Source organism: Miniopterus schreibersii (genome assembly GCF_964146895.1).
Source record: "Miniopterus schreibersii genome assembly, chromosome: 15".
Classification (NCBI taxonomy): Eukaryota; Metazoa; Chordata; class Mammalia; order Chiroptera; family Miniopteridae; genus Miniopterus; species Miniopterus schreibersii.
Window position 1 is genome coordinate 9,827,503 of NC_138115.1, and position 26,563 is coordinate 9,854,065.

Below are 26,563 nucleotides of genomic sequence, written 5' to 3' on the forward strand. Positions count from 1 at the left end.
TATTTATTAGGTCCTATGTACCAGATACTGTTCTAGGCACTTAAATGTAATAATTTGTGTAATTTTCATAGCTTCCTGTGAGGCAGGTTTTTACAGATAAAGAAGTTGGGTCACTGAGAGGTCGATTGACCACTATATTCAGAAGCCTGGGAAGTGACCAATTCTAGGTCAAACTCTTTTGTTTCTGCTGCAGACTGCATACTTAACCACAGTGTCTTAGGGGAAAACCTACACTGTTCAAATATGTGCCCCAAACTCCCACTCCACCGAGGGCTCTGCATCCCAAGTCATCCACGGGGACTCACTGCCACAGAAGTCCCTGTTGCCCACCTGGTACACAGCAGCACACAAGACAAAACTGCCCAGTCGAGTGGGGCTCATTCATCATGGCTTGTCCACTAACAGTTTCAGGAGTTGTATAGTTAATTGCACAGACCCCTTAAAGAAAACTCAACCCTGCCGGGGCAGGCCTCCTCCTGAATGAGAGGACATTGTCACTGGGCTCAAGTTCCAGGAACACCAGCAACACCTAGACCTAAAGGTGGGAGATCCCGCAAAATGAGGCTGTCCCCACTTCAGGGTGAAACCCCATCCTCAGCAGAGAGGGGCCGCAGCTCAGCGGGGAAGATTGCATCCCATATGTGCTGCAAAACCCACTTCCACCTAGGCCCGGCTAAGGGGGAGGCGGGTTCAGCTTTCAGTCTGTATCTCCCTCTGTGTTCTGTCTAAGATCTTTTATCCCATAAGAATAAAGTTTTGTGGTTTATTGGGGGTGGCGGAGATGGTAACACAATACCATTACACCCCAGACAGTTGATAGATGGTTTGGGGTAGCAGCTTAGGTTCCTTAAGCAAAGCTTGACACACAGGTATTATGAAATAACAATGCTCAAGATTTTCCTATGCGGCCTGTTGACTCTTTTAACCTGCCCACATAGCTAAGTTTTCAATGGCACTATGAGGTTTCACGGATCAGAAATATGTTACAGGAGAAGAAAGTAGTCCAAAAGTACAGAATAACATGGTTATACAATCCGCGCATAATACAAATGTAGTTGCAACTAAATCATTGTGTGGTCGTTACCCGATAATGCCTATGGTGTCAGCAATGTGAAAATTTTCGATCGGGTATCACCAAAGTCCTTCCTTGATTTGTTTCCAGCCAGAGCTTACAACAAACAATGTGACAAGGTGGTTAAAGAGGAAGGGAGGGAAGGGAGGAGGGAAAGAGGGAAGGAGGAAGAAAAGAGGGAAGGAGGAAGGAAGGGAGGGAGTTGTTTTTCCCTCTCGACGCTTTAAAGAGCTTACCAGATAGAGCGTCAGCTGTTAGCCAGCTCTTGAAAGTGGCAAATCCCTTAGCCTGTGGAAAGTCATCTCTGCATTGTTTCTGAAGAGTTTGTTTATTCAAAATAAGTCTGCTTCTGGCATTCAGTGTCCTAAGTGCGAGGGGCTCAGGGGCCTCAGCCGAGTCAGCACCATGCACCCCTTAGTGAAGCGGTGCCTCCCTCCCCTGGTTTCTAGAACATCAGCAAACAGTGCCGACCCAGCACAGGGGACGTGGAAAGGGGCGCCATGGAATTCTTTTAGATAAGGCTCCCCCCTGGGCGTACCCAGAATTAGAGAAATGGAGGCCAGTTTGCATTTGTTGGGGCACATTGGAAATAAATTGGGCGTTCGGCTTAAAAAAATCACCATTGGCAAGATACACAAAGAAATGCTGTTATGTTTTTAGCAGACTTTGTAAGCGTGGCCGGGCAAGGGGGTTTATGGAAAAAAAAAACAAAAAAAAAAAACGTAAATAACACAACCTGCTTTACAAAGGAAAAGAGAATAAAATTAATCCAAGACATCCGTGGCGCAGTACTATTTTCTGCCCTCAGCTTTTCCTTTTATTACTTGAGACGTGCAGCCTAACAGTCCAACCGAAATAATAGTGCGCTCAGAAAAACCCAGACCTGGGCATCCCTCCGGCCCTAGGAAAGAGCTCCAAACGAGTCTTCAGCCTCACGCACAATATTATTATTAAATCTAACATGAGCATAGCCAAATCGTTGGCTCGGGCACAACCCCCCTCTCCCCCTCCTTTTTGGGGGGAAAGGGGGAAGTATTGGGAGGGGCGGGGAAACCAAGCCAATCAAAGTTAAAATAAAGTCTCTTTCTAGCAAGACTACTGTCTATAACATGTTGTTCCTTATAGAAAGTGGGATATGGTGGCATTTGCTTGATTAACTTGCTCGACAAAAGTGACAGCTGCTGTGGGTGCACGCGGAAAAGCTGCACGGCGCAGTCCCGCCTTTGTACATCTGTCAGCAGAGAGGGAAGACTAAAGAGTGAAAAGAGACAAATTGGTCCCCAAAGACTCTCCATTCAACTTAGGAGGTTTGCCCCATTCAGGCGCTCGCTGTGCGCCTCAAGTACTGAGAGCTTATTCAATTTCATTCACTCTTTCGAATGAACCCACAAGTGTTTAATTTCTTATTCTGTCGCCTCAAAAAAAGGGGGCTGGCGGAGAGGGGGGCAGGAGGCCTGTGGACGGGAAGCATTCATGGCAGGGCAGGGTGAGCCAGGCCGCGCGTATTAACTCATGGCTAATTTACGGTTTAACTCTCTGCGCTCAGGTCCTGGAGCCGGCTGAGTGCTTCTGGGGGGGGCCGAGGCGGACTCTGCCTCTCCCGGCTGGTGGGTCTACGCCATGTGGAGCTGTGGAGGGCACCCAGCTCGTTTGATGTGTGTCTCGTGCGAGGACAGCGGTCCGAGGGTCATGCCTTTTCCAGAGAGGGGGTGGCAGGCTCCCCAGGATGAGGTTTGGGTATGCGATCTGGCACATGAGGGTATCTTTTTTTCTCCCTCCCAGAAAGAGGGGAAAAAATAGAGTCACACGCAGTGAGAAGTAGTAAGAGGGGAAGATGGTTCCCAGAGATTAAAAATAAAGCAAGAGGAAAGGGCGCCATTGGGAGGCAGATCCCAGCTGCACATGGGGAAACACATGTTCCCTTTTCAAAGGCAGCACTCTGTCTTTCTCTCCTCAGCCCTGAGCCCCAGGCATCGGAACCTGCTTTCCTGCCTCCTTTAGAGGGGAGGTCGCTATGCACCCCCAGTGTTTCCTCTAGGAGCCTGAGAAGCCTTCGCCAGTCCCCTGTGCGATCATCCCTGCCCGGTCACTTTCCATGTTGCTCCTGCCTTCGCACCACTCCTCCTTCTCTGTTGGAACCCAACCTCCCCTTCCAGCTCCTGGCCCATCCTCCGAATATCATCCCTGCACCCAAGCCTTCCTTGTTGACTGCTTTTTGGAAACCACTCAATGCCATCTCTAGCTCCTAAAAAGATCATCCACTTTCCACATGAGAAGCCATTTCTCATACAGCCCAGGCCGACCACATTGACATAGATCTAATGCCAAGGTGTTTAGGGGATTTTTTACTTTTAACTTGCACCCAGTTATAGTTGTTGACTTCTGTTGCCTTGGAATTCAGGAGCTCTGGATGGTATATTCATGTCCTTTCATCATCTGCTTGGAAACTAGCTGGGTGGTTTGACCTAAAGCATTGATCTATTTATCTGAGCGTGTTCCATGGAGTAACATGGAAATTATGTGAATACATACATTGTGTTGTTTTTATATTGAGGGTTATGATTAAAACAAGCTCGGCCAGGGAAACAAGTCCCTGAAGTCAAAGTGAATTTTCCTGCATAAGAACTTCAACTTTGACTCACCAAACTCTCATGATTCATGACTATAGAAAGTTTAATATGTGCAAATTATGAAATTAGCCCTAATGTGATTAACCAACGCTGTTTTAAAAAAGACAAAGTTGGCACTCCATGCTGTCTTTCTGTTCTGTACATGAGTTACAATCCTTATTTTAGAGTATGATTTCTATAATCATTTCTATATGCTATGCAAATTCCTTGTTCAGTTGCTTACGTCAATCTGCTTGTGAATTAATGCAGTTAACTCCAAAGGCAGTTCCTGTACCTAAGAAGCAATCAGGGGGTGGCCAGATGCTGTTCGTGAATAATCTGAATTCTGTTCATAGGATGAATCTTTCTCCTACCTATGAAGTCCTTGAATGCATATCAGAGAATAGTTTTCAGACAAATTATTCACACTCCTCTCATGGATAATAGGTGGTAGGATGTGCCATCAAAAGTAGAATTTTGTTTTCAACATAATTGAGCTTAAAGTGATTGAGATGGCTTGAAAGTGTGAATTTGGATTGTAACTATACATTTTCTCAAAACAGTAGGTTCTTTTGAGAGGACAGAGGCTAAAGGCATGGGGGTCCATTTTCTCAATGCACAGGGAGGCCTAGGACTAAATCCCTGACATATCCAGAGAAAAATAGGCCCAGAAAAAGGTATTGTTAACCATGGTCAGTTTGTTAATTCCCAAACTGCACACCTGCCCTGGGCGGCCCAGGTGGCAGACAAGGCCTGGTCAGAAGCTGATTGGGGCTTAATCACACTTCGCTCATTATTTATGTCTCTTGGAGAGAGAAATAGTCTGAACTGAGAAAATCCAGGTACATAAAAGAGCTGTTTCTTTTCTCTTAAATATCACAGTTCCCCAGTCCACTTGCTGAAAGTTGGGCGTCAGCCTCTGACATTTGCCACGAAAACTTGTCTATTTAACAGAAGTCGCAAGCTCGAGTCTGTCCTGATTTGCTGTGATGGGTCCTGCTGGTCAGCCAGGGGGCATCAGAACAGCTGGTGTTGGGCCAGGTTCCATCATTCATTCAGGGTTTGACCACTAGTTACATTTTTATTCAATTACTCAGACGCCCAGCAGTTTCAGAAGTCAGATTGTGGACAGGCAAGCACAGATCTAATTTTGATGCTTAAATTGGATTCTTTCTTTCAGGACAGCAGGGCTTGGGAGGCTAAGCAAAAGAGAGAGAAGGGAAAGGTGTATTTCGCTATTTGGGTACCTTACCCTCAAAGGTGGAAAGCTTTTGCAGGGTGTCACGCCTCCTCATTTAACTGGACATTAAATAGGGCATGGCGCTACAGGGAGAATCAGTTATTTAAGGAGCCTTGGGCTTCAGGCTCTCTGGAGAGTCAGGAGCAGGGAAAATATAATGAAAATTAAAAGCCAATTGTTCCGTATGGCTTACTATGTTTCCCTTTCTCTCTTTTTCATAGAGAACAAATTCATACAACTATTTTATGCTATAGACATGTAAAATGGGAATTAAAAAGGAACTACATCTTGAGGCTGTTAGGCAAATTAGAGTTTAATTCATATAAACTGCTTAGAATAGTGCTTGACGCACTTAAGTGCCCATTGAAGGTATATTCATTATTTTTATTGCTAATTTTTATTTTAGTTATCTCATTATTGCTAACTTTTATTATCCACGTTCCAAGGTGAATTCAATGGAACATAAGTACCCTAAGAGATATCAGTAATAGGTGGCTCAGGAAAAGTGGTTTTTTAAGTCAACTACATTTGGAAAATATAAAGCAAAGTTGAATGGAGGTGTTTTTTTGTTGTTTGGGTTTTTTGGGGTTTTTCAACTGCAGGGCTTCTCAGAGCATTTACTACGTCACTGTAACCTCATGAATCGGAATCGCCAGTAGTTTTCGGACACAGCGTACAGAACGCCTGCGTGTGTTCACATCACTCATTCCCAGGCCCGTGAAACCGCAAAGCTGGGGAAGTTCACACTAGTGTGACTTTTCTTTCCTTTTAAAAACTTACCGCCGAATCCCTCTGGGAAGCTTTGTCCTGGCTGCCTTTAGCCCAATGGATGTTATAAAATAGTAAACGTTCCCCAGGAAGAGCCTCCGATTTTCCTCCTCCCGAACTTTGGAGCCGCTGGCGGCTGGGGACTGCGGCGGGAACCGGGGAGCGGGCTGGGCCCACAGCTGGGAGGCCGCTGGCCTTTGATGCGCACGGCTCTTTGCTTTCCCGTGGGCATTGTTCGGTGTCTTCATAATGTTTTTGAAGGCGTCCCACAGCCTCGAATCCCCAAACTTCAGAACCACCCTGGATTCAAAAGGTGAAAGGCCCTTACTCAAAATTTCAAAACACATCATTATCTGGACAAAGAGAGGAGTCGCCTCTCTCTGGGGCTTTCCAGTCCAAGTTTATGTCACTATTTAAATAAATAAAAAGACACAAACTCTTTGGATTGGTTCCGCGGGGCTGGGAGCCCTGCGATAAGAGGTCACTGGTGTGAGTTACTATGGTAATTGAGTAGTATCAGCAATAGTTTTGCTCTCATGAGCATTAAAGCACAAAATAATAGGCGAACAACAGTGGTTAAAGCAAGCAGGTAGGATTACCAGGTTCTTTTGTCGGAAGTATATAATGTCTTGTAGTCAGTTTTAAAGACTTCTCAACCCCCAAATCCACCCACCGTCACCTGCTGAGTGATTTTGTATGCTTAATCTCCTGCCCTCAACTCCAAGATCTCTGCTAATTTGAGGCAAATGGGCATTTCTGACATTAAATAGGGCAGCAAGGAAGCTCTGACCTAGAAAACCGCATTCTAAAGCACCGAGAAAAATATTCTTTCAACAATTTTGTTAAGGCTCTTTTCAATGCCGAGGGGGAGGAATAGCTTTCACTGAAATGGGAGGGTGCAGCCTCCCAAGGAATGGTTTTTGCAGAACAAGAAAAAAAAGAGAGAAAAGAGAAAGAAAGAGAAACTTGCCGAGCATCCCCACTCCCAACTTCCCCCATAAAACTTGTCACTTTGCATTGCCATCCGCTACCCCAACAATAATCACTCCGTGCCTATTGCTAATTGCAAGCACAGCTGAGGCCCAGCGGGGAGCCCTTGCACAGTCTCAGGCCTTTATACGAGGCTCAATCTGTTGTATGGCACTTGTTCACACACAAAAAAACTACCAGCAAAGGCAGAAAGAGGCAGAGTCACAGGTTTCTTGTAATCCCTCCGCCTCCCCGCTGACAGCCCAGCCCTAGAAGCATTCCTGGTTTTGTCTTCCTCTTTACAAAATCCGAAGTGACCTTAAGCTGCGAGTATGTCAGCTTTTGAATGTCGAGTTGCCGGCTCCTTCAGGTGCATTAAGGAGCAGGGAGGGGGGGCTGCATCTGGCTTCTGCGTGTCTGTTTGCAGCACCCCTGGGGCGAGCTGCGGCTTCCTGTAACATGTAAAATATGAGTGTGAACTCAGAGTTCATGGCAAGGAACAGGAGGTCAGGCCTCCATTCAGTTCTAAGTAAAGACACTGGGAGTTTGCAGATGTTTTTCTGTATGTGTAATGACACCACTCCCCTCCCCAGCCACCAGGCACCCGAGCGCCGTTTTTTGATAAAATGTGCCACAATCAGTGTGCTACTTGCAGATTTATTCATATCAATTTTTGCAATTTATATATTCAGAGACAAGATTGCTATTTCGGCAACTTTATGTTGGATGTTGTACATTTGCCTCTAGAGAAAGGGGGAAAGACGTATGGGGCGGGGAGGGTGGGCAGGAACAAAAAGAAATTAAGTCTGTTCCTTGGGCCACCAGCTGGGGTGTTGTCAAGGAGACAAAGCGTCCGACAGGAGGGTCTGTGTCCCCCTTTTGCCCAGCGGTCACTTCCTGCTCAGGCTTGGAGGTGGCGAATCTATTGCTTCTGGCCCAGAAGAAGGCCCACGAATAGCTACTGTGAGGAGGAGAGTGGGGGTGGGGGTGGCGGGGCAGATCCCCTCGGGAGACAAGGCCCACCTGAAGAAAGGCCTTCCCATCCTTCCTCAAGGTCAAGAACAGGTAGCCCAAGAAAATCCTCGGCCTGGGCCTCTGTTTGGGCCCGACAGGGAGCGCCCAGCCCTTCCCGTGCGCCGTGCCACCCTCTAAGATGACAGGAATTAAGCCTCCTGTGACATTCCCGCTTGCAGAAATTGTGCTCCCCGCCCGAAGCCTCGTGCTGTATTTTCACTGAAGGAAGACCTGGGTGGAGCGAGCGCGGAGATTAATCCTTCCCGCCTGGGGAGTAAATGCTCCTCAGTGGGGCAGTGTTAATTGCCGAGCCTGGTGCAAAGATCATTTCGAGGCATTTAATAAATACATGATTTTTATTAGTGTAACTGTTCCACGTAGGAGTTATTTCTCAGCAAAGGGCAAAAGCTTTGCCAGCCCTGCATTATTAGCCTAATTCCACTTAATTGTTTCCTAAAATAAGGGCTTCCTGAGCACACATTCCCAACCTTAATAAGTCTGGTGGTGGGAGTGATTCTGGGTGGGGAGCTGCTGCCCTTTGGGGCAGAGAGACAGGGTCTCTGCGCTTGGAAAGTCAGGGGTGGGGGCCGGTAAGGGGAGTCTCCGTGAAAACATGAGGTGACATGTCACACAGTGTGAGAAAGGCATCCCTTTTTTTGTTGTTTGGACCCAATTCTCTATGAGGATTCTCAGTCCCCATCTCTGGGTTTCATTTAATTCTGTTTCACAGATTTAGAAGTTGGCCCCGTGGCACGTTTTAAATAAACCAAATAAATGACTGAGCAAATGCTACCAGATTTGTTCTTTGTTCTTCAGTCTCAAAATTCGGCCTTGAGAAATTGTCTCTCTCAGTCCTGGTATTAAATAAAATGCCTGTGTTCATCTTAACAAAGCATTTGGGGGCATTTCGTGAAACGTGGTTGCGTTCCAGATTAGAATATATCCTTTGCCAAATCGCCGGGCTTTCTTAAGGAAAGTTTCCTTTTCAGTATGGAAAGTGATTTTTCGTTTTCCATCTTTTTGTTTTAGTTATAGTAAAATAAACATAAGATTTACCATGTAAACCATTTCAAAGTGTACACTGCAGTGGTGCTGAGTACATCCACACTTGTGCAACCAGTCTCCAGAACTCTGTTCATCTTGCAAAACTGAAGCTCTGTAGCCACCAAACAATAGCTCCCGTGTTCCTCTCCCCGCCCCTGCTCCCACCTTTCCATTTTCTGTCTATGAGCTCGACTGTCCCAGATACCGCCGATGAGTGGAATCACACAGTATTGGCCTTTTGTTTTTTGGCTTATTTTAGTTATTTGTATACTGTCCTCAAGGTTCCTCCGTGTTGTAGCACATGGCAGGATTTTCTTCCTTGTAAGGCTGAATAATATTCCATTGTGTGTATGCATCAGCTTTTGTTCACCCAGTCGTCGGTCACTGAGCCCTTAGGTTGCGTCTACCTTTTGGCTGTTGTGAATACTGTTGCTGTGAAAATGGGTGTGCAGATACCTCTTTGAGATTCTGATTTTCATTTTTTTTTTTTCTCATCTGTCCTCAAAAGCTGGATCTTTACCCTTGTGTAATGGCACTTACTTAGGCTGCAGAAATGGTGGAAGAGTGGTACCTGCGTTTGAGTTGATATAGCTTTTGCTTTAGGAAGATATTACTGCCTTCCTGTTTTCAGTTAAATATCTGAGTTGTTTTTTGACTTAGTTTTCTCACTGAGAGGTGGTACACTATTTCCAGCAATATCTACACGGAAGTATTAGGAAAGAAAGCCTTTCAGAAACCATCACATCTCCTTGCAGGTAACTGTGCACCATATTGAAGCATGGGATGTGGCAGGATACAAGGAAATTTATGATTTGTTGGGTTTCATACAGTCTGATTGATACAGGGGCAAAGAACAAACAAATAAGCAAACAAACAAACACCTTGTTTCTAGTCTGGCTTTGGCTAGCTTGGATAGCTTATTAAGATTGCCAACAAGTTGACCTGGCCGAGTAGCTCAGGCCAGGCATCGTTGGTTAGAGCATCATTACAACTTCAAGATTGAGGGTTCAATCCCCAGTCAGGGCACATACAAGAATTAACCAGTGAATGCATCAGTAAGTGGAACAACAAGTTGATGTTTCTCTCTCTTTATCTCTCTCTCTAAAATCAATCAAATTTTTTTTAAAAAAGATTGCCAACAAGTTAATCAAAACCATTTATAAAAACAAAGCATGTGTCTTCTAGAGAGAGTCTGCCATGAGCTTAGCTTTGAATTAAACTCTCCTGCTTTATATACTTTCAGAAAGGGTCCTTTGTGACTCTACTTAATTCCTTATATGTTTCCACAGGCAGCGAATAGCGGCAGGACTGACTTGGGTTAGAAGACTGCAGCGCAGCAGGTCAGGGGTCCAAGTATGGACTCAGCATTCTGATCACTCATAGGAAGCCGCAATACTAAAGACACTTGTTTGATATTTCTCCACATTTCAGGATTCCAGAGTCAAGATTTGGTAGTGAATAGCTTAACTACTTATTTCAGCAATTTTCATCTGGTATGCCGTAAGAATTTTTAAATCATGCACTACTGACTATTGAGAGGCACTGACCTCTTTTCCCTTAGGTTGTCAAATTTTAAAAAATGACCACAGCCAACACAACAATAGCTGTCCGGTATGGATGAATCAAAATTATACCTACTTTTTTTTGTTAGATTGGCAAACAATAGATTTTTGGGGTATGCCGCAGAATTTTAGTACATAATTAGTTTATGTGTGCCATGAGATGAAAAAGGTTGAAAGTCACTGATTTATTTTAATAAACGAATGTAAAAGTATTATTGAGGCCCTTTCTAAGGAGATTAAGATAATATTGCTCCCAAAAGCTAATTCTATATGTGTTCCTAGAGAAGAAGCAAAAACTTTAAACAGTCACATTTTAAATCCAGTTTTAAAGTTATTCTTTGTTTGCACCATCTCTTACTTAGAAGCAGCAGCTACCGGCGGAAGCACAGCCGAATGCTCTCGGCTCCGGGCCGTAGAGAACTGTAGCCTCTCGGGCCATAGTTTTCAACAGGGTGCCCCTGTTTCTCCATCGGTCCAGACGCATCAGACTTCCAGGGGGTGCAATCCAGAGAAGAGCCATAGCACTGGGGCAGTTTTGCAAAGACTTCAAAGAAATGAGGTTTTAGGCACTCAAAGAATTGCAGATGTTGAAAAAAAGCCAACACCCTCAAGTGCAGAAAACATTTGGAACAGCCTAGAAGGTCATTCTGATGATCTGTACCCTCTGATTTTGGTGTCTGGTTATTTTGGGTGTCTTTATGCTCTTAGCTGAGCATCCTGAAGCGGAGACCGGGAAATACCTATTTCTGGGAGCAGTCGTTTTGGTAAATCAAATCCTGAATTATAATAATACTCAAATAAGGTAGAAGCACTCAGATGACATGCCCTTTTAGATAAGCCCTTGGGGAGCTCTCACAAGTTCTGAGACTTGCATGCAGCTCTTCAGTGCTTTGCCCACGTGGTAGAGATAACCTGAACCTGCCAGGGTTTCTCAGGCACAGCCTCTCTGAGTCTGAATTAGGACACTGAATGCAACACAGCCCTGGCGATCCTTAGACCTGACAGACGTGGCTATGCAATTGCAGCTCAGGTTAGTGGAGCCGCGGGCACTTTGGTAGACGTGTAAAGAAACTCTGATGCTTTTCACATGCTCTTAAATTACCCACATTGTAAGGAAGAAATATGCATTAAAAGCTTCAAATATAAAAGATTTCATTACAGTATTTCAATATGTCAACTTAAATAGGCTGTAGGGTTTTTTTCCTAACTAATTATAACCCACTCTGGTCACAAAAAGCAAAGCGAGGAACTTGGTCACATGGGTGTGGTCAAAGTATTATCTTCCTCTTGGACTCCTTGCCAACAAACAAAATGTCCTTTCTCCATTAAACACTCCAGGCAAGGTGTTGAGTGGGAGAAATGGTACTTTCCAAAGAAAAGATCAGAGCCCTCCAGCATTCAGTTTCTTCAGCCCAGAAACTCGGTTTGGTTACCAAGAGGTTACAAACAACCTGTTTGCTCAGACATTTTTAGAAGAATAGGAGGTGCTCAGAAAGCTTTGCGCAGCCCTCAGTAGCTTGTACTTAGAGAGATGTGTTCCCTTACTTGTGCAGCCGGGCAGGATAGCATGGTTCAGATCATTACAGCTGAAACTCCGTGAGTGCCTGGCGCTCTTGTAAACACTCCAAAAACATTCACTCATTTAATCCCCACAACAACACTAAGTCGTTTACATTACTATCCCCATTTAACAGATGAGAAAACTGAGGCACAGAGAAGTTAAGGGGTTTATGACGAATCAAATATAGGAGAGGCCTGGTTCAAGTCCATTCTTTTAGCCACTAGACTGCACTGCCTCTCAGCACTTGAGTCCAGGCTCCATCTCCTGTTTGCTGCTAGACCACTTTTCTCAGTCTTGGTTTCCTCATCTGTGAAGTGAGACTACAGATGATAATAAAGACTCAACTGTTCAGAATTTGGCCATGAACTACCCAGGCATTTAGCGCTTTGCCTGTATGCAGTATATGGCTGGAGCGTGCCAGTTTCAAAGGAAATACATATTTAGAAATGAACTAACAATAGAACTCACATCCTTGTGAATTTCAACCCATTCACGCTTACGATATATTGGATTGAGTCACAAGTTTTTCATCAAAAAGGGTGTGTGTTTGTGAGTGATACGATTATTGGTTCTTAGGCCAAATACCATAATTTCTAAAAGAGCTCATGTTTACGATCTTGGGCAACATATTGCCCTCAGTTATAGGCCTGAGGCAACATGTCTTGTTGAGAATGTGTGTGTGTGTATATATATATATATGTGTGTGTGTGTGTTTTCCTAAAAGGGATACACTGTGGTATGCATGTCACACTTCAATAAAATTTTTCTTTAAAGAAAAAAGCAACACAGAAAGAACTGAGTTTACACCAGATAATTTTCATTAGACTCTAAAATTGTCTCTCTCATGGTACACCCTGATGACATCTTCTCTAATTTCCAGGAAACCAATTTCCCCAAGGCCCTACTATTTTACCTTCTCTGTTCACTGACAAATTTAAAGCTTATGATGTATAATTTTTCAGAACTGAAATTTTGATCAATGTTAGAACATTTTATCTGCAAAATTCTATTAGGAAAATTCAGTCCGTTGTGATAAAGGCAACTGTTCTAATTGTATTTCTTCTTGAAAACTCAAACTGCTCACAGTGAGAACTTTCTCACTTTTTCCCAGTAGCAATTGCTGAGCTACCAATGTCAAAGAAAATAAGAAGTCAGGCAGGGCTATAGGGGAGAAGAAAAATTGTGTTGATCTTACTACGAAATGGGATCCTTCACCCCCACCCAGCTTCTAATCATGTCCCTTACGAGTCAGTAATGGTTGACTCTCATCTATCAGTTCTTTGAGGCTGTTGAGTGGTTTTCCATGGGAATCCCCTTGACTTCCCACACTGGACTAAGCAACTTCGTAAGCCCGTAAAAAGCAGAATCTTTTGAACCACCAAGCCAAGCTCAGGCTCTGAGACAGGTTCAGCAGCATCACACTTCCCCTTTGAGAAGTTCCAAGCTGCATGACGTTGCTGAGGAAACTCGAGCTGTTTCTACATAAACAATCCATTACTTTTTTTTAATTATTGAGTTGAATAACAGGCTACTTATTTAACTTATCTATGCCCCCCTTTTTTACAGGGCTATTAATAGTGTCAACCTCTTAAGAGGTCAGCTTGATAATTGAGTTATATGTTCCTTTAGAATGCTGGGTATAGTGTCTGCACATTGTAAGGGCTCGGTATTCAATGACTCGGTAGCTATTTTTATTAATTGGGGGGGGGGGTGTATGTATGTGTGTGTGTTGGGAACCTTGTGTGAAATAGTATTTTGTTTAAAACAGTAGACTCTGACATCATATAGAATGGGCTGATCTGACCGGGATTGTGTAAGTTAAGGGGTAAGTTACCCTCGTGATTAGTGAGCACAGTGAATAGTTCTACCTCCGTGCAGCCTCTATTGCCGTTGCCACTCGTGTGTGATATGCGGTTTGCTCTGAAAACAATGAATCATTAACAGTAAGGTCTCCGTAGGTCATCAAGTTAACATCAGGATGGGAGTCTGGAAATTAGATGTATTGAGGTGGAGATGGCCGTGGTCACTAGTAATGCTCCATCTTGCTGATTAGGGACTCTCCAAATCTAAGTGAAAGCCCATATTCTGTGAACTCTATGTTGTCTAATGAGGTGTGAATTATTTATCTTATCCCTCTACCCTGAAGCCTCTCCAAGAGATAAATTTTCTAGGGGAACAGTAAACCCAGGGGTAGGGACTAGGGAGAGGTACATGAGTCACTTCTCAGTTGCAAAATTTTGGAACTTCTCAGTTTTAAGAAATACAGTAATCGAGAAAAATAATATTTTAATACAACATTTTAAAAAATCAGAATTAATGCCAAAAATTCATGATGAACAAAATATCAAAATATTAATTAAAGACAGTATCCAATCCTGTACTTGCAAGATCCTGCCTTACTCGCTTCCCCCAGTCCTGGTTATAGTGAACCTGGTACTGCAGAAGATACACGTTCTGTGTAAGGGCTGCTCGCATGAAGTTTGTGTGCTTGCAGGGCAGAATGTGTGACCCAAGGGTATCTGCATATTAACTACCTAAGCTTCTACTAGGAAGTACATTGAGAAAATCCCTTTGTGTTTACATTGAAAGTACTTGTATCTGTTAGATTTCTGAGAGTAATAACCAAAGTGACTAAATTTTATTGAGTGCTTACTATGTGACAGTCAGCCTGCGAGGCAATTTACATAAAGTAATCATCTCTTTTAATGCTCACAGTAATCCTATGAATTAGGTACTGGTATTAACCCCGAGAGGAAAGTGAGAGGGAGTTAAGTAGCTTGCTTGAGCTTACCCAGCTAATAGAGGGCAACCCAAGATGAAGCTGTAACTTATCCACGCAGGGTTCGCACCTAGGTCAGTGCACTATAAGATTTGCTTTATGCACCCAGGATGGTTAGTAGGTTTGGGGGATGATCTACCACAAAACAAGTTTACAACAGAATTGCATTTCTAAGAGCTAGTCGTGTGTCCTTTCAGAGTTAAGCTCACAGTTCCAGAGATACTCCATTAGGAACCACTTCCCCCTCCACCAAGGGACATGGCCTTCCCGGTCGCCTGCTCTGCTTTCTCCCTTGTTTTCTAGTATTTCTTGGGGAGGGAGGGGGAAGGAGAGAAAGAAGAGAATGGGGGGGGGATGATGGTGATGGTGATGGTGATGGTGATGGAGGTGGTGGTGGCAGCAGCGACATTTACTGAGGCCTTATCGTATGCCAAGCGCTGTGATGAGAGCTTTAACTCACATTACCTAAGTTAGTCACCAAAAAGCCTATGGAAGACTGGTTAATCCCATTTTTGATTAGGAAACTGAGTCTCTGAGAATGTAAGTAACTTGTCCAAGATCATAAACCCAGGAAAAAGACAGGTGAGGTCTGTGCTCTTCATGACTACAGTGTAGAATGGAAGAAAGAGGAGCTAAGTGGGAAAGTTTTAGATTAGCCTTCCAGCTCCTCCTAGAGCCTTTGGAAGTGGTCGCCGCTACTGGAGCAGCCCCCAACTTTCTAAGGGCCTATTGTCCTGCAGGCCACATCTATGATGGGCTCCCTTTCTAGTTCCAGCTATAAAACCCTTACAGCATTATGCCCAGAGGGCATACTTTACAGGTGTCCAAGATACTGGGGATTTTATTTCTCCGGTGCTTTTTCAGGATTAAAATAACCTCATTTAGGAAGTTTATAATTAATAGACCCAAATTAAAAGCAGGCAGCAAAGCAGTCATGATTATACTTAAATACTTAGTCCATGTCATCAGCTCACATTTTTTATTCCTAAGGGTTTAGAGAACATTTTCCCTAAATTGTAGTGCCCAGGTGTTAGGATATCTCTGGAAAAGGCTTAGCTGAGTCACAGAGAAAACAAAATGGGGAGAACTAGAAATGCTTTATTAATTTCCCCTTCAGAAAAATCATAACAAACCTTCAGTATTAGCATCGATCTCGACTAAAGCAAACCTGATGAGTAAGCCCTATAAACTGCACGAGGAAACCAGGAGCCACCCAGATACCCAAGAATCTGCTGATCAGTGTTTAACAACTGGCTTCCTGGGAGGGAGAATGCCCTGGTTTGAGGTGTTAGCCAATTTCCATGGTGTAAACATTCCTACCATGGCCTATTTCTGCCTATCAGTGTGCTACCCTGAATATGGAGCTGGGAAGAGATGCACAGGATTAGCTCTCATGAAGAGCACACTATTATTATAGCTCTCAGGGAAGAGTGATCAGGTGATCCTTTATTTCAGTCCAGTGCTTAATCCTGGAGAACCGCACTCACCAGCTGTGTGACCCTGGGCAAGTTGCTGCACCTCTCTGTGCCTTTGTTTTCTCCTCTACAAAGGATAATGTGGAAGATCCCTTTCACCTCTACCATTTTAAAGTTCTAGAAGGCAGTGACTCCTGCTTTCTCCGCCATCCAAGTGCCTTTAAGCACTTTCCAGAAAACCAAGTTAGCACTGTGCTGCGTCCAAAAGTGCCGCCAACTTCATCTCCTGAGCAGAAGGTTTGGAAAGGAGCGACTTCTCCCTTTTGCCTCTTGAAATGTGTAGCCAATGGGGCATCATACATTTTTTACACTTCTCTTGCTAGATGTGAGATCCAGGAGGAATGGATGTTCCAGGGCGCTCTTGCTCTCCCGGGTGGGCATCTGTGCGTGTGATGCATGCGCTGGGCCTCGCCTCCCGCTCTGCCCTTTCGGCAGCAGGCAGAGTCCTCATGGTATTCTACCTTTTTGTTTTGATTTTTTACAAGAATGGGAACTACTCATATAAAACAGGGGTGGGGGTCGTTATTTTTTCCTGGAAGGTGGCACGTCTCTTAGCAAAGAGAAAAGGCATGTCGCACAAGGCTTGCTGGCAGTGATCGGAGCCAGCGCCGGTTTGCCTGTTGTCACAGCCAAAGCAAAATGCCACCTCTGCCTAGAAGCCAGAGTGCCACATTCCTCTTTTGTGTCCCTGAGATACACCCATCGTGAGGCCCTGGGCTTGTAGGTTTGGCCAGGAGGTCATCTGGGTTCCTCGAAGGTCATCTTTCATCCCCAGGAGCTGGGGGTGGGGGAGATTGCTCATAACTCTCAAAATAGGTTATTTGAGCCCCCAGATTGCATGTCAGAAACAGCTCGTAAATGTGGAATTTGAGGCTTGGGGCGAACACAGGAGCATCCCCAGCTGCCGAGAGTAAGATGGGGCTGAGGGAACGCCAGTGACCCAGTGAGATTCCTGTCTCCAGTCCCCTTCTTAACAAACCCAAATACAGTGACAGCACAAGCTCCAGAATCCGCAGGCAGGAGGTGCCAAAACACCCCAATAACCCTGCCCCCCCAAAAAAAGTTTCAGTAAAATGTTCTCACTCCCAGAGGGGAAAACCTGTCCATGCCTGAAGCAGCTTGACCCGGCAACCCGCCCCCCCAGGAGTGAACTGCAGATCTCAGGAAAAACTCCCCACCCCCACCGCCTGCTCCCCGGGGAGGGACAGAAGGTTCCACACTGACAGTTTCGCCTCCATGATCTTTAAAAGAGCAGACGTTGGCTGCGAGGCTGCAGCGCTGCCTCGGTTGGGGTATGTGGTCTCTGCTTGCGGCTGGGCTCCAAGGAGAGCCGCCGTTGGCGCCGATGAGAAAGGAGCCTAGAAATGCAAGATTTCAGAGAGGGCTTCCGAACGCCATGGCTGAGACTCCGCCGCTTCTTGCAAGGTGAAACTTGGCAGTTCTACCTTGCAAGTAAAAAACCCAAATTAATTTTTTTTAAAGAAATTAAGTCAGAAACAAGGCTTTGGAAAAACTGTGAGTGTTAGACATAAACTGATTTTGGATGATCTTTAGGTGAGAAAGGGTGGAGTTACCATCAGAAACATGTTTTTATTTATGCTTTTCAAATCCCCACTGGTGTGCGGTGTGTGCGTGTGCGCGTGTGTGTGTATGTGTGTTGGTTAGCATGAGAGTGTGCATCGTCTCAATTCTCTAACCACTCTCCTCTCTTTTTTTTTTTTTTTTTTTTACATCTTTTCTGTGCCCAGTTCATATAGATGCCCAGTAAATAACTATATAGGTCCATCCACACCTTTTCATTTTATTTGTAAATTGTTTGGTATAAGCGGCAATGCGTAATGAAACCTGGTGAAGTTTAAAAGATTAGATTTTTTTTTCATACTGACACTTCATAACACTGTTCATATGTCTCCGAGTGAGATTTATGAATATATGAGCAGTACTGCAAAATCATAGCGCACCAGAGACTTCCTGCACCACAGGGGTGGCAGTCTAAAGTGACACAGCTTCAAGCATTTTTCACAGACAAGAAGCAAAATTTAACCCCCTTAAGGGGAAGTATGATTTCAACAGCTTGAAATGAGCTCATTTCTAGATGTTTTTTTTTCTCTCATCTTCCATAATTTTTGGGTGTTAAGATTAAAACAGATTGCACAGCCAATGTAAGGGCACAGAAGATGCCCAGAGTATAATTTGGCCATTAAAGAGAAACCTCCTTCCTTCATTGTCTTTGTCCAAACACCCCAGGAAGGACAATGAAAGTAAACTTTGCCCTGTATTTTTAAGGCTCTTAACCATGATTCTTGGAATTGTCCTTAGAAGACCAAGTCTGCATTTTTCAAAAGGTAAGTAGCAAGTGACATCACTTATTAGTTCAGCGGAGAAGCCCCATCTTCCTGGGCACCCGAGACAATGGCATGAGGAAATAAACAGGGACTTGAATCTCGAGTGAGTCAAATGAACCAACAAAAAAGAGAATCAGAAGAGCAAAGGGTGATCTAATGAACTGATCGTACATGAGATATCCACAGTGGAGGAGTTCTGTTTTACATTCAAAGTCCAAACCGATCTTTTTTAGGCTGATCTGGTCTCTTGTGACTTTATGTCAATAATCGTTCATGATCTCTATGCTTTCAAATTCTCTTTAACTGTTTTGTTTCCTCTTGGGACCGAGTGGGGTGCTCCAGCGTGGCCTGCTCCCTCTCTGCTCTCTAACCGTTTGCTCCATGACCCATTCGCTGGAGAACTCTTGTCTCTTTTTTCAGCAATGGTACAACAGCTCCATGAACGTGATCTGCACCTGGTTGACGGACCGGATGGACTTACAGCTTCACATTTATCAGTTGAAAACACTAATTAGGATGGTAAAGGTAAAAGAAAAAAAATTCTTCTTCTTTGCAAATAGCTTCCTGAAATGTGTTTCGTTGGCAAACTGAAAAACTTCCTTAACACAAAGAATATGAGTTTACATGTAAAACGAGATGATTTCCACCTCAGTATCTCAGGCAAGAAAAACCTGTAAAATCATTTTGGGGATGCACGGTTAATTTGTTTCTCAGACATTGGAGGAAGATTTCATAGGGAGGAATCTGACATTTTAGCAAGGCTGTAAAAATACTTTATCTATTTGCCATGTAAAAATACTGCAGGGGCCATTGTTCCCTTTGCATTATACTTTCAAAAGCTGGCTTTTGGTACCACTGTGCTAATCACACCAATTACCAATTTTATTTATGGTTTAATTAAATAAATGTTTGCCACAATTGATTTAATAGAAATATTTACCTCCAGCTATCTCTAAATATGTCCCAAGATCATTGTCAGGATGCAAAGCAATATTGTTGTCGTTGTTAATTGAAGTAGTTTCTCTTACAATGCCTGTGTACAACCCAACGTAAAGGCTCACGAAGGTGAGATAACATACCCTGAAAGTAGCTTTTCCCCTGTTCTTGCGTGTGCGCCTTGGACTAATGATAATTATTTCAGTGTGAAATCTCATGGTTTACATGAAATAATAAGATCACAGAAGGGGGTAAATACGTTTTTGATCATTTCAGTTTTCATTCGATGCTTCTCCATAGCAGGTTCAAAAACGTGTGTATGCAAAAATCTTGTTCAAAGCATAAAGTCTCTTTTAAAATATTTTAACAATAAAATGTAGCTGAATTTCTATTTCTTAAGTTTGCTGAAAGTCCCCCCACCTCACCCCCCTACCCCATTTCCTAGTCTCCTTCAGATTAGCACCATTTCACTGAAGGTGCTCCTCTACCCAGCTCTGACTTAAAACCAATCACTGCTCCGATGAGTGTAATTAAGGAGAATTATTATCATCTGCATTTGATCTCACAAAGAGTCCACCCAGGGAAGGTTACAGGCAGTGGTGTCCTGCGGATCTTAAGGAAGAAACGTATGTACTCGGACCACAGACCCAACCTAATGTTCACATTCTGTTATCTCAGTTCCTTAAAGCAAGCTCACTGGTCATTACCGGTTGACTCCCTGAGTTCCATTTTCTGGGTATAAATATTCTTTGGGGGAATTTCTGTTTAACCCCCTAATGAATAGACATGAAAATCAGGCATTAATTTTAATATTTTTAAATATCTTTCTATTACTGATATCTCCAGGTCTATGTTGGGAATGTTGGAATTAGCAATAATTTATTGAGGAAAAAAATGTCAAAGAGAGGAGGTTTATTCTTAGCCTTCTGCCAAAAAAAACCCAAAAAACCCACTCAGACTTGAGCCATAGGGAAGGGACACAGAGACATCACTGCCACAGGAACCCCTCACTTTTGCCAACAGTGGGCCCAGCGTAGCTGGAGCCTCGGCACAGAGGCGTGAGCTGGAACCCACCCCCTCTTCACAAAGCACGTTACCCACGGTCTCCGAGGCGAACGCCCAAGGACGACGGGCTCTGGTCCCTGCCTCTGCACCCACCCCACGGAGTCCTCCCGTCATTCATTACTCAGCACCATTTCCTCTTCCATCCAACATGGGACAAATATTAGCTGAGCCCTTACTTTTATAGCACAAGATGAAGGATTGAAAAGTAACGAGGCCCAGTCCCTGCCCAGCTGGAGGGCACACGGCTCTGGACCCTCAATAAAGGGGAGAGCACTCCAGTGCTTTCTACCGACCTTTCCCCCATCATATTCTGGCAGCGATTAAGTTATGCTAAGTGTCAGCAGAACAAATGATTGAAAAGTACAAAATAAATCAAGTTAATACCTGGGTCTCTGGTATACGCCGTGCCTACATTTATTCAACCCCCTCGCCCTCCCCCTCGAGGTGAAGGCAGTCCAGGCAGCTACCTAGGAGAGCTAGCATCTCGGTCCATAATTAGGATGACCTTTTAATTTAGTGTCAAGACCAGATTGCTTTTAAGGGGGTCAGGTGCTATGAAAAATCATAGCAGGGACAGCAGGTGTAAACTGGCCAAGTAGCCATGGAGTCATCCTGTCAGTAATCCTAATGACTGGACGTGGTGAGCTGGACTGCATTCACCAGTTAACTCTGCAGTCATTACGACACACGACCTTCCAAAGGGGTGGACCTTGTGACTGGTGACACTATGACTGTATTAGATGGACTACAAAAACATAGAAACCCCACTGGGAGGGGCGTAGAGTTTTCCACATCTCTAGGAGAAACGAACAGCAGAGTCGGTGGCTGAAATGACATGCAGCGTGGGGAGGAGAGTTGTAGCTAGAGACAGAGTCCTCTTTCAGTACAATTTTTTACAAAGTAGACAACGGCCAGATGCTTCTGGTCATGTTCAATTAGCCCTAAGGGATTTCTAGAAAAACAGTCCGTGGGATACCTAAGGAACTCTGAGAGAAATTGCCTGAAGGAACAAAGAAAGGGTCTGTGGCACACTAATACCAAGCAGGGCATCTTGCAAAAGGGCCAGATTTCTTCCCCAAGACCCTGAAGCTGTGAACGGAAGAGATGCGCTCCTTTCCCAAGGAGATGAGAAATGAGTCGCGTGCCTGCGACGTGCTGGCGAGGCTTCAGCGCTCCATCTTCCCCACAATCGCTGCTGCCTAATAGGCTCCACGCACAACACGCATATGTCTGTCTCGTGAGCGAGGCAGAGGGATGTGCAGCTACGAGCCTGAGAAATACTAAAGACCAGACTGCAGCACCAGAACCGCAAAATACCACGATCGCTCGGGCCACCGTGTGTATGCTAATGGCCCCGTACACTGTCTCTATTATAATAGCCTAAGAGAAAGAACCAGGCCCCACACACACCAAAAAAAAGGAGCCCAGACAATTATGGAGCATTTCCCTTCATGGAACTGAATAAACACAAGCTTATGTTCTTTGCTTTGTCTCATCTAATAGTTTATCCTGTCGCAGTGTCTCATTTGCTGTCATGGCACAAGTCGCGGCGCGGGCGCCAGTGCAGCGTGGGCGCGGTGCTTTCCCTCGGGCCGCGGGTGGAGCCCCGCAGGCCGCTGGCCGCCCCTGTCCCAGGCCCGCGCCCGCTCCTGTCCCGTCCCTCTCCGCCCTGACCACTGCGTCTCTTCCCTCCCTAGAAAACCTACAGGGACTTCCGATTGCAAGGGGTCCTGGACTCGACCTTGAACAGCAAGACGTACGAGACCATCCGGAACCGGCTCACCGTGGAGGAGGCCACCGCGTCGGTGAGCGAGGGAGGCGGCCTGCAGGGCATCAGCATGAAGGACAGTGACGAAGAAGACGAAGAGGACGACTAGGCGACCAGAAGGCTCGGGCCTGGCGTCCGGAGGGGCCGGCCCCGTAATCAATGCATGTCCTTAGTCTGTTAGTTACCCCATTAGGGAATTTTCTGTCAATCACCACGCCCATGAGATGTTTACCAATACAATTGCCATCTTAGCTCTGTGGTATCAAGATTAGCAAACGACCTTCCAGCCCGCCCTTTCCTGGCCCGTGTCCGTATGTTTACAGCAATAGGAGCAGCATCCTTTAGACATGTTCACCGAGAGCACGGCCCAGCCGCTAGGCGTGTCCCTGTGCCCAGCACGGCGAGCCCACGCTGAGGCCTCGTTCACGCGCGTGTGCGTTGCCGGTCGATGGACCGAGGGCCAGCGCCAGTACTTTCACTTCTCTGTTTCACGTATGTGGGTGCCGGTTATTTAAAGGAGTACAATCAATTAATTTAACTGAGACACGTAGGTCTGCTCTGTTTTTTGAGAAACAAAAGGCTAGGCTCCGACAACCAACTTTTGGTTCTCTCTGTCCCCCTAAAACAAAAGAATGAAGCCCTGGTGTCCTTGTAAACCCGTCCCTTCACTTATCCTTATAGTTTAGCCGGAACAGGATGGCTACGTACCCATGGGTTGGTCCTCTCGATTGCCGTGGCAAAGGTTAGCCCATCGTGACTTACCACCAAGCACAGTTCAGAGCGACTGTCTTCTGTCCAAGTCTATCCTAGTACATGTTACGTTTTGCTTTTACGTTTCAATAACCGTGTATGTAAAAAAACTGAATATTTAAATTACAGGCCTAGACTATAAATGTGTTTATAATAAGATATGGATACTTCCTTCAGTAGACTGTAACCATAACTTAAATGGTTTTGTTCCACACTGTTTTTTATATCTGTCATGTACATTGCATTTTGATCTGTAACTGCACGACCCTGGGGTCCTCTGCAGAGCTATTTCTTTCTGTGTAAACTAGTGGATCCATCCTGCTTTTGCCTTATATAAAGCCTACAGTTATGAACGTGTGAAAAACTGTGGCTTCTCAATAAACAACTATTCAAATGTCCGAAGAGCACACTTTTGAGTCTTTTGCCTCCGTCTCCTGTGACAGTCAGGACTGAAACACACAGGCAGGAAGAGGTGGAGAGAGGAGGGAGGAGTCATTTTCTGAGCCTGCTCTTGCAACTGCAGGACGCGTAGTTTTCTGAGCCCGTCTTCACGAGGGACAGCCTGAAACCTTGTGAATTCAGCCTCCACGAATTCAGAATCTGCGGGCGTTTGGACGTGTTGGGCAGATTACACTTGCATTATAGGATAAATAAGGGTTTGCTAAGCAAGGGAGTAGTGTAAACGAGAGAAATGTTTCTCCTGTACGAAGAGAAGGCCAACAAACTGTTTTTAAGCACCACTTTAACAGCAGTGTTTGCATTCAAACAAAGCGTGTGCCAATTATATATGATTCTTATATATTTGTTAAAGCATTTTACAAGATTCTCTAAGATGTGGAGCACTCCTCTCGTTCCCCAGTCCTCGTCAGCAGTATAATCACCTGGGTTTGAGAGAAATCAAACATGGTGTTGCCTGATCTGTTTTATCTGTGACTGACCCTAAATCAGGCTGCCCTTTCCTGGGCTGACTGAGGTTTAGGAGAAATGACCACTTTTCCAATAGGACCGGGTACAGTGCTCACCACTTGCTCTCTACAGATCAACCCCTCTGAATAGCACGTGCCACTCTTATTTAATCTGCAGGTGCAAATCACCAGCACCTCCTGCCCTTAGTGGGATTATAAGAATAGCTCCCATTTGTTGAGCAGCTCTCCTATGCCAGGCATTCTGCATGTATTTCCTCATTTAAATGTCACAACATCCTTGAAAGGAGAGGACTTTTATTATCCTGATTGTAAATGAGAGCATCAGTGTCAGAAAGGGAAGGTGAGTTGCCCAATCGTGACACAGCTCCCTATAGAAACGTGAATCCAGAGATTCCAGCACAGGCCTGGAAACGCGAAGGGTGGGGACACCTCATTCAAGTGGGAAGAATCTTGGCCCAGTAGTACCAAGTTAAGTCAAGGGGGTAAAATTTTTATAAATTTATTTGTATTAATTATGTTCTGAGTTGCAAATTAAGACATAGTTCCTGCAACAATACAAACAATTAACAATGTGCAAAGTAAAGAGGCTCTATCTTCCTAGTGTATAAAAGTTGGATAAAGAAAAAAAAACCTTCAGGAACTCTAGAAGAGAGCTAATTGAGTAGTCAGATAACTAACAAAAAGAGAAGCAAGTCATAAAAACTGTCTCCAAAACCAAAGTTTAAAAAAAATTCCTTCAACAGGAGACTCTCCAGCAGCCTAACAGCGAGGAAGAGTGAGGGGCCTGGGTAGTGGTCCTGGAGGGGGCTGTGGAGAGGAGGTGACATCAGAAGAGACCAGAGAGAAAGAACTGGCCAAGGTAAGTCAAGGTTCTCCTTGACACACTCTCAAAGCTGAGAAGGAGGAGGTTTTGATATCTTGATTTTCTTTTTTATTCCTTTGGGACAGAATCTTAAGTTTTGTATTCTTTCCTTTTTATTGTTTTTTCATTAAAATACAATACCCATATAGAAGAGTGCCCAAATCCTAAGCGTACAGCTCAATGATTTATCACAAAGAGAACACACTCATGGAACAAGCACCAGGTCAAGAAACAGAATGTAATGAACACCCCAGACATACCCACGCCCGGGCCCTTTCCCACCCTCTGCCCCCTCCCTACTCTCCAGAGGTAACCACCATCCTGATCTCGAACAGCATCGATTGAACCCTTAATAATTGGAACCACAGTGTATATTCTCTAGTGTCTGGCTGCTTTTTGCTCTACATTAGATTGTTGGTGTAGCTGTGGTTCATTTCTTTTCACTGCTCTATAGTATCCCAAAGTATGACGATACCACAAGTTTTATTTATCCATGTTAAAACGTGTTGCTGTTTTTCAGTTTGGGGCTATTATGAGTAACGCTGCCATGAATTTCCTCGTGCATGTCTTTGAGGCAATTGTTGGGTGATGGGGTAAAGGCATGTTCATTTTTAGGAGGCACTGCCAGTTTTCCATGGAGGTAAACAGAGTTATACTCTCACCAGCAGCAGGGTAGCAAAGTCCTGGCAACACTAGGTATTGCCTCTCTTTTTACTTTTTATCATCTGGTAAGTGGTGTAGTGGTGTATAATTGTAGTTCACTGATTACAAAGATGGAGTTGATTGCTTTTTAACATATGTATGGACAATCTGGGTAGTCTCTCTTGGGAAATTCATGTCTCTCGCCCCCTCCCTTTTTTGTTATTTTAGAGAGAGAGGAAGGGAGAAGGTAAAAGAGAGAGAGAAACATCTACCAGTTGCCTCCCATACACACCCCAACTGGGGATGGAACCCGCAACCTGGGTATGTGCCCTGACCTGGAATCAAACCTGAGACCCTTTGATGCTCCCTGGGACGACAGTCCAACCAACTGAGCCACACTGGCCAGGGCTTCCCTTTTTTAAGAGGAAAATGGTAGAGCTATTCGAGGACTGGTAGAGAAGAGGCCATAGGAATAGAGATGCTGAGGGAGATGTTAACCTGACGGAACAGCATGCGCTATATTAACAGTCAGTGCCCAGCGGTTGACTATGGACTGATCAGCACTGCTGGAAACAGCCAGGCTCTCTCTAACCCGCTGTCTCTCATCAGCCAGCAGGACCTTTCTAAAGGGCAAGTGTGACCTGTCCCTCCTGCAGCTGAAAGCACCCAATGGCTCCCCTTGCTCAGAGAATGAAGCCCAAGGTCTTTGAGGCAGTGGGCACGGCCATATACAATGTGATTTCCACCCCTCCCTCCAGCTCCCTCTGTTGCTGCTCCTCTCGCTCTAGGTTTCAGCATCCAGCCCATCTTTCACTTCCCCCTGCACACCTTGGTCCTTCCCACCTGCGACCCTCCCGCTAAGCACCGCATCTCATCCTTCAAACCCAGCTAACTGTGACTGCCCCGGGAAGCCTTTCCAAGCCCCACCCTCAGGTCAGCGTCCATGTGCCTGGTATACATCCTCATAACACTCTGCTTGTCTTTCATTGTTTCCCTCATGGGCCTTTGCATCACTGCATGTTCTATGCAGCACTCCGCCCATTCAGGAGGCTTCCCTGCTCTGTGTTTATTGTATTCAGTAAGTATACGGTTAATACGTGAAAGCTAACAGTACAAAAACTTTTAGATGATCTGATTACTATCCTCTTAGAGCATTTAGTCTAGGTAATATGACTC

At 44.8% G+C, this 26,563-nt stretch overlaps 1 protein-coding gene across 11 annotated transcripts in view; it reads left to right on the forward strand.

Moving 5' to 3' along the window:
- CADPS (calcium dependent secretion activator) overlaps positions 1–23,365 on the forward strand; it is a 434,736-nt gene extending 411,371 nt beyond the window's left edge. For 9 of the 11 annotated variants that reach the window (XM_081160526.1, XM_081160532.1, XM_081160524.1 and 6 more), the window contains 2 exons: positions 18,859–18,963; positions 22,137–23,365. In XM_081160526.1, coding sequence (XP_081016652.1) covers positions 18,859–18,963; positions 22,137–22,316 — 285 coding nt within the window. In that variant the 3' untranslated portion in view covers positions 22,317–23,365. The remainder of the gene's footprint in view (positions 1–18,858; positions 18,964–22,136) is intronic. The other 2 variants (XM_081160531.1, XM_081160525.1) reach the window with 1 other exon arrangement.
- The last annotated feature ends 3,198 nt before the right edge of the window (positions 23,366–26,563 follow it).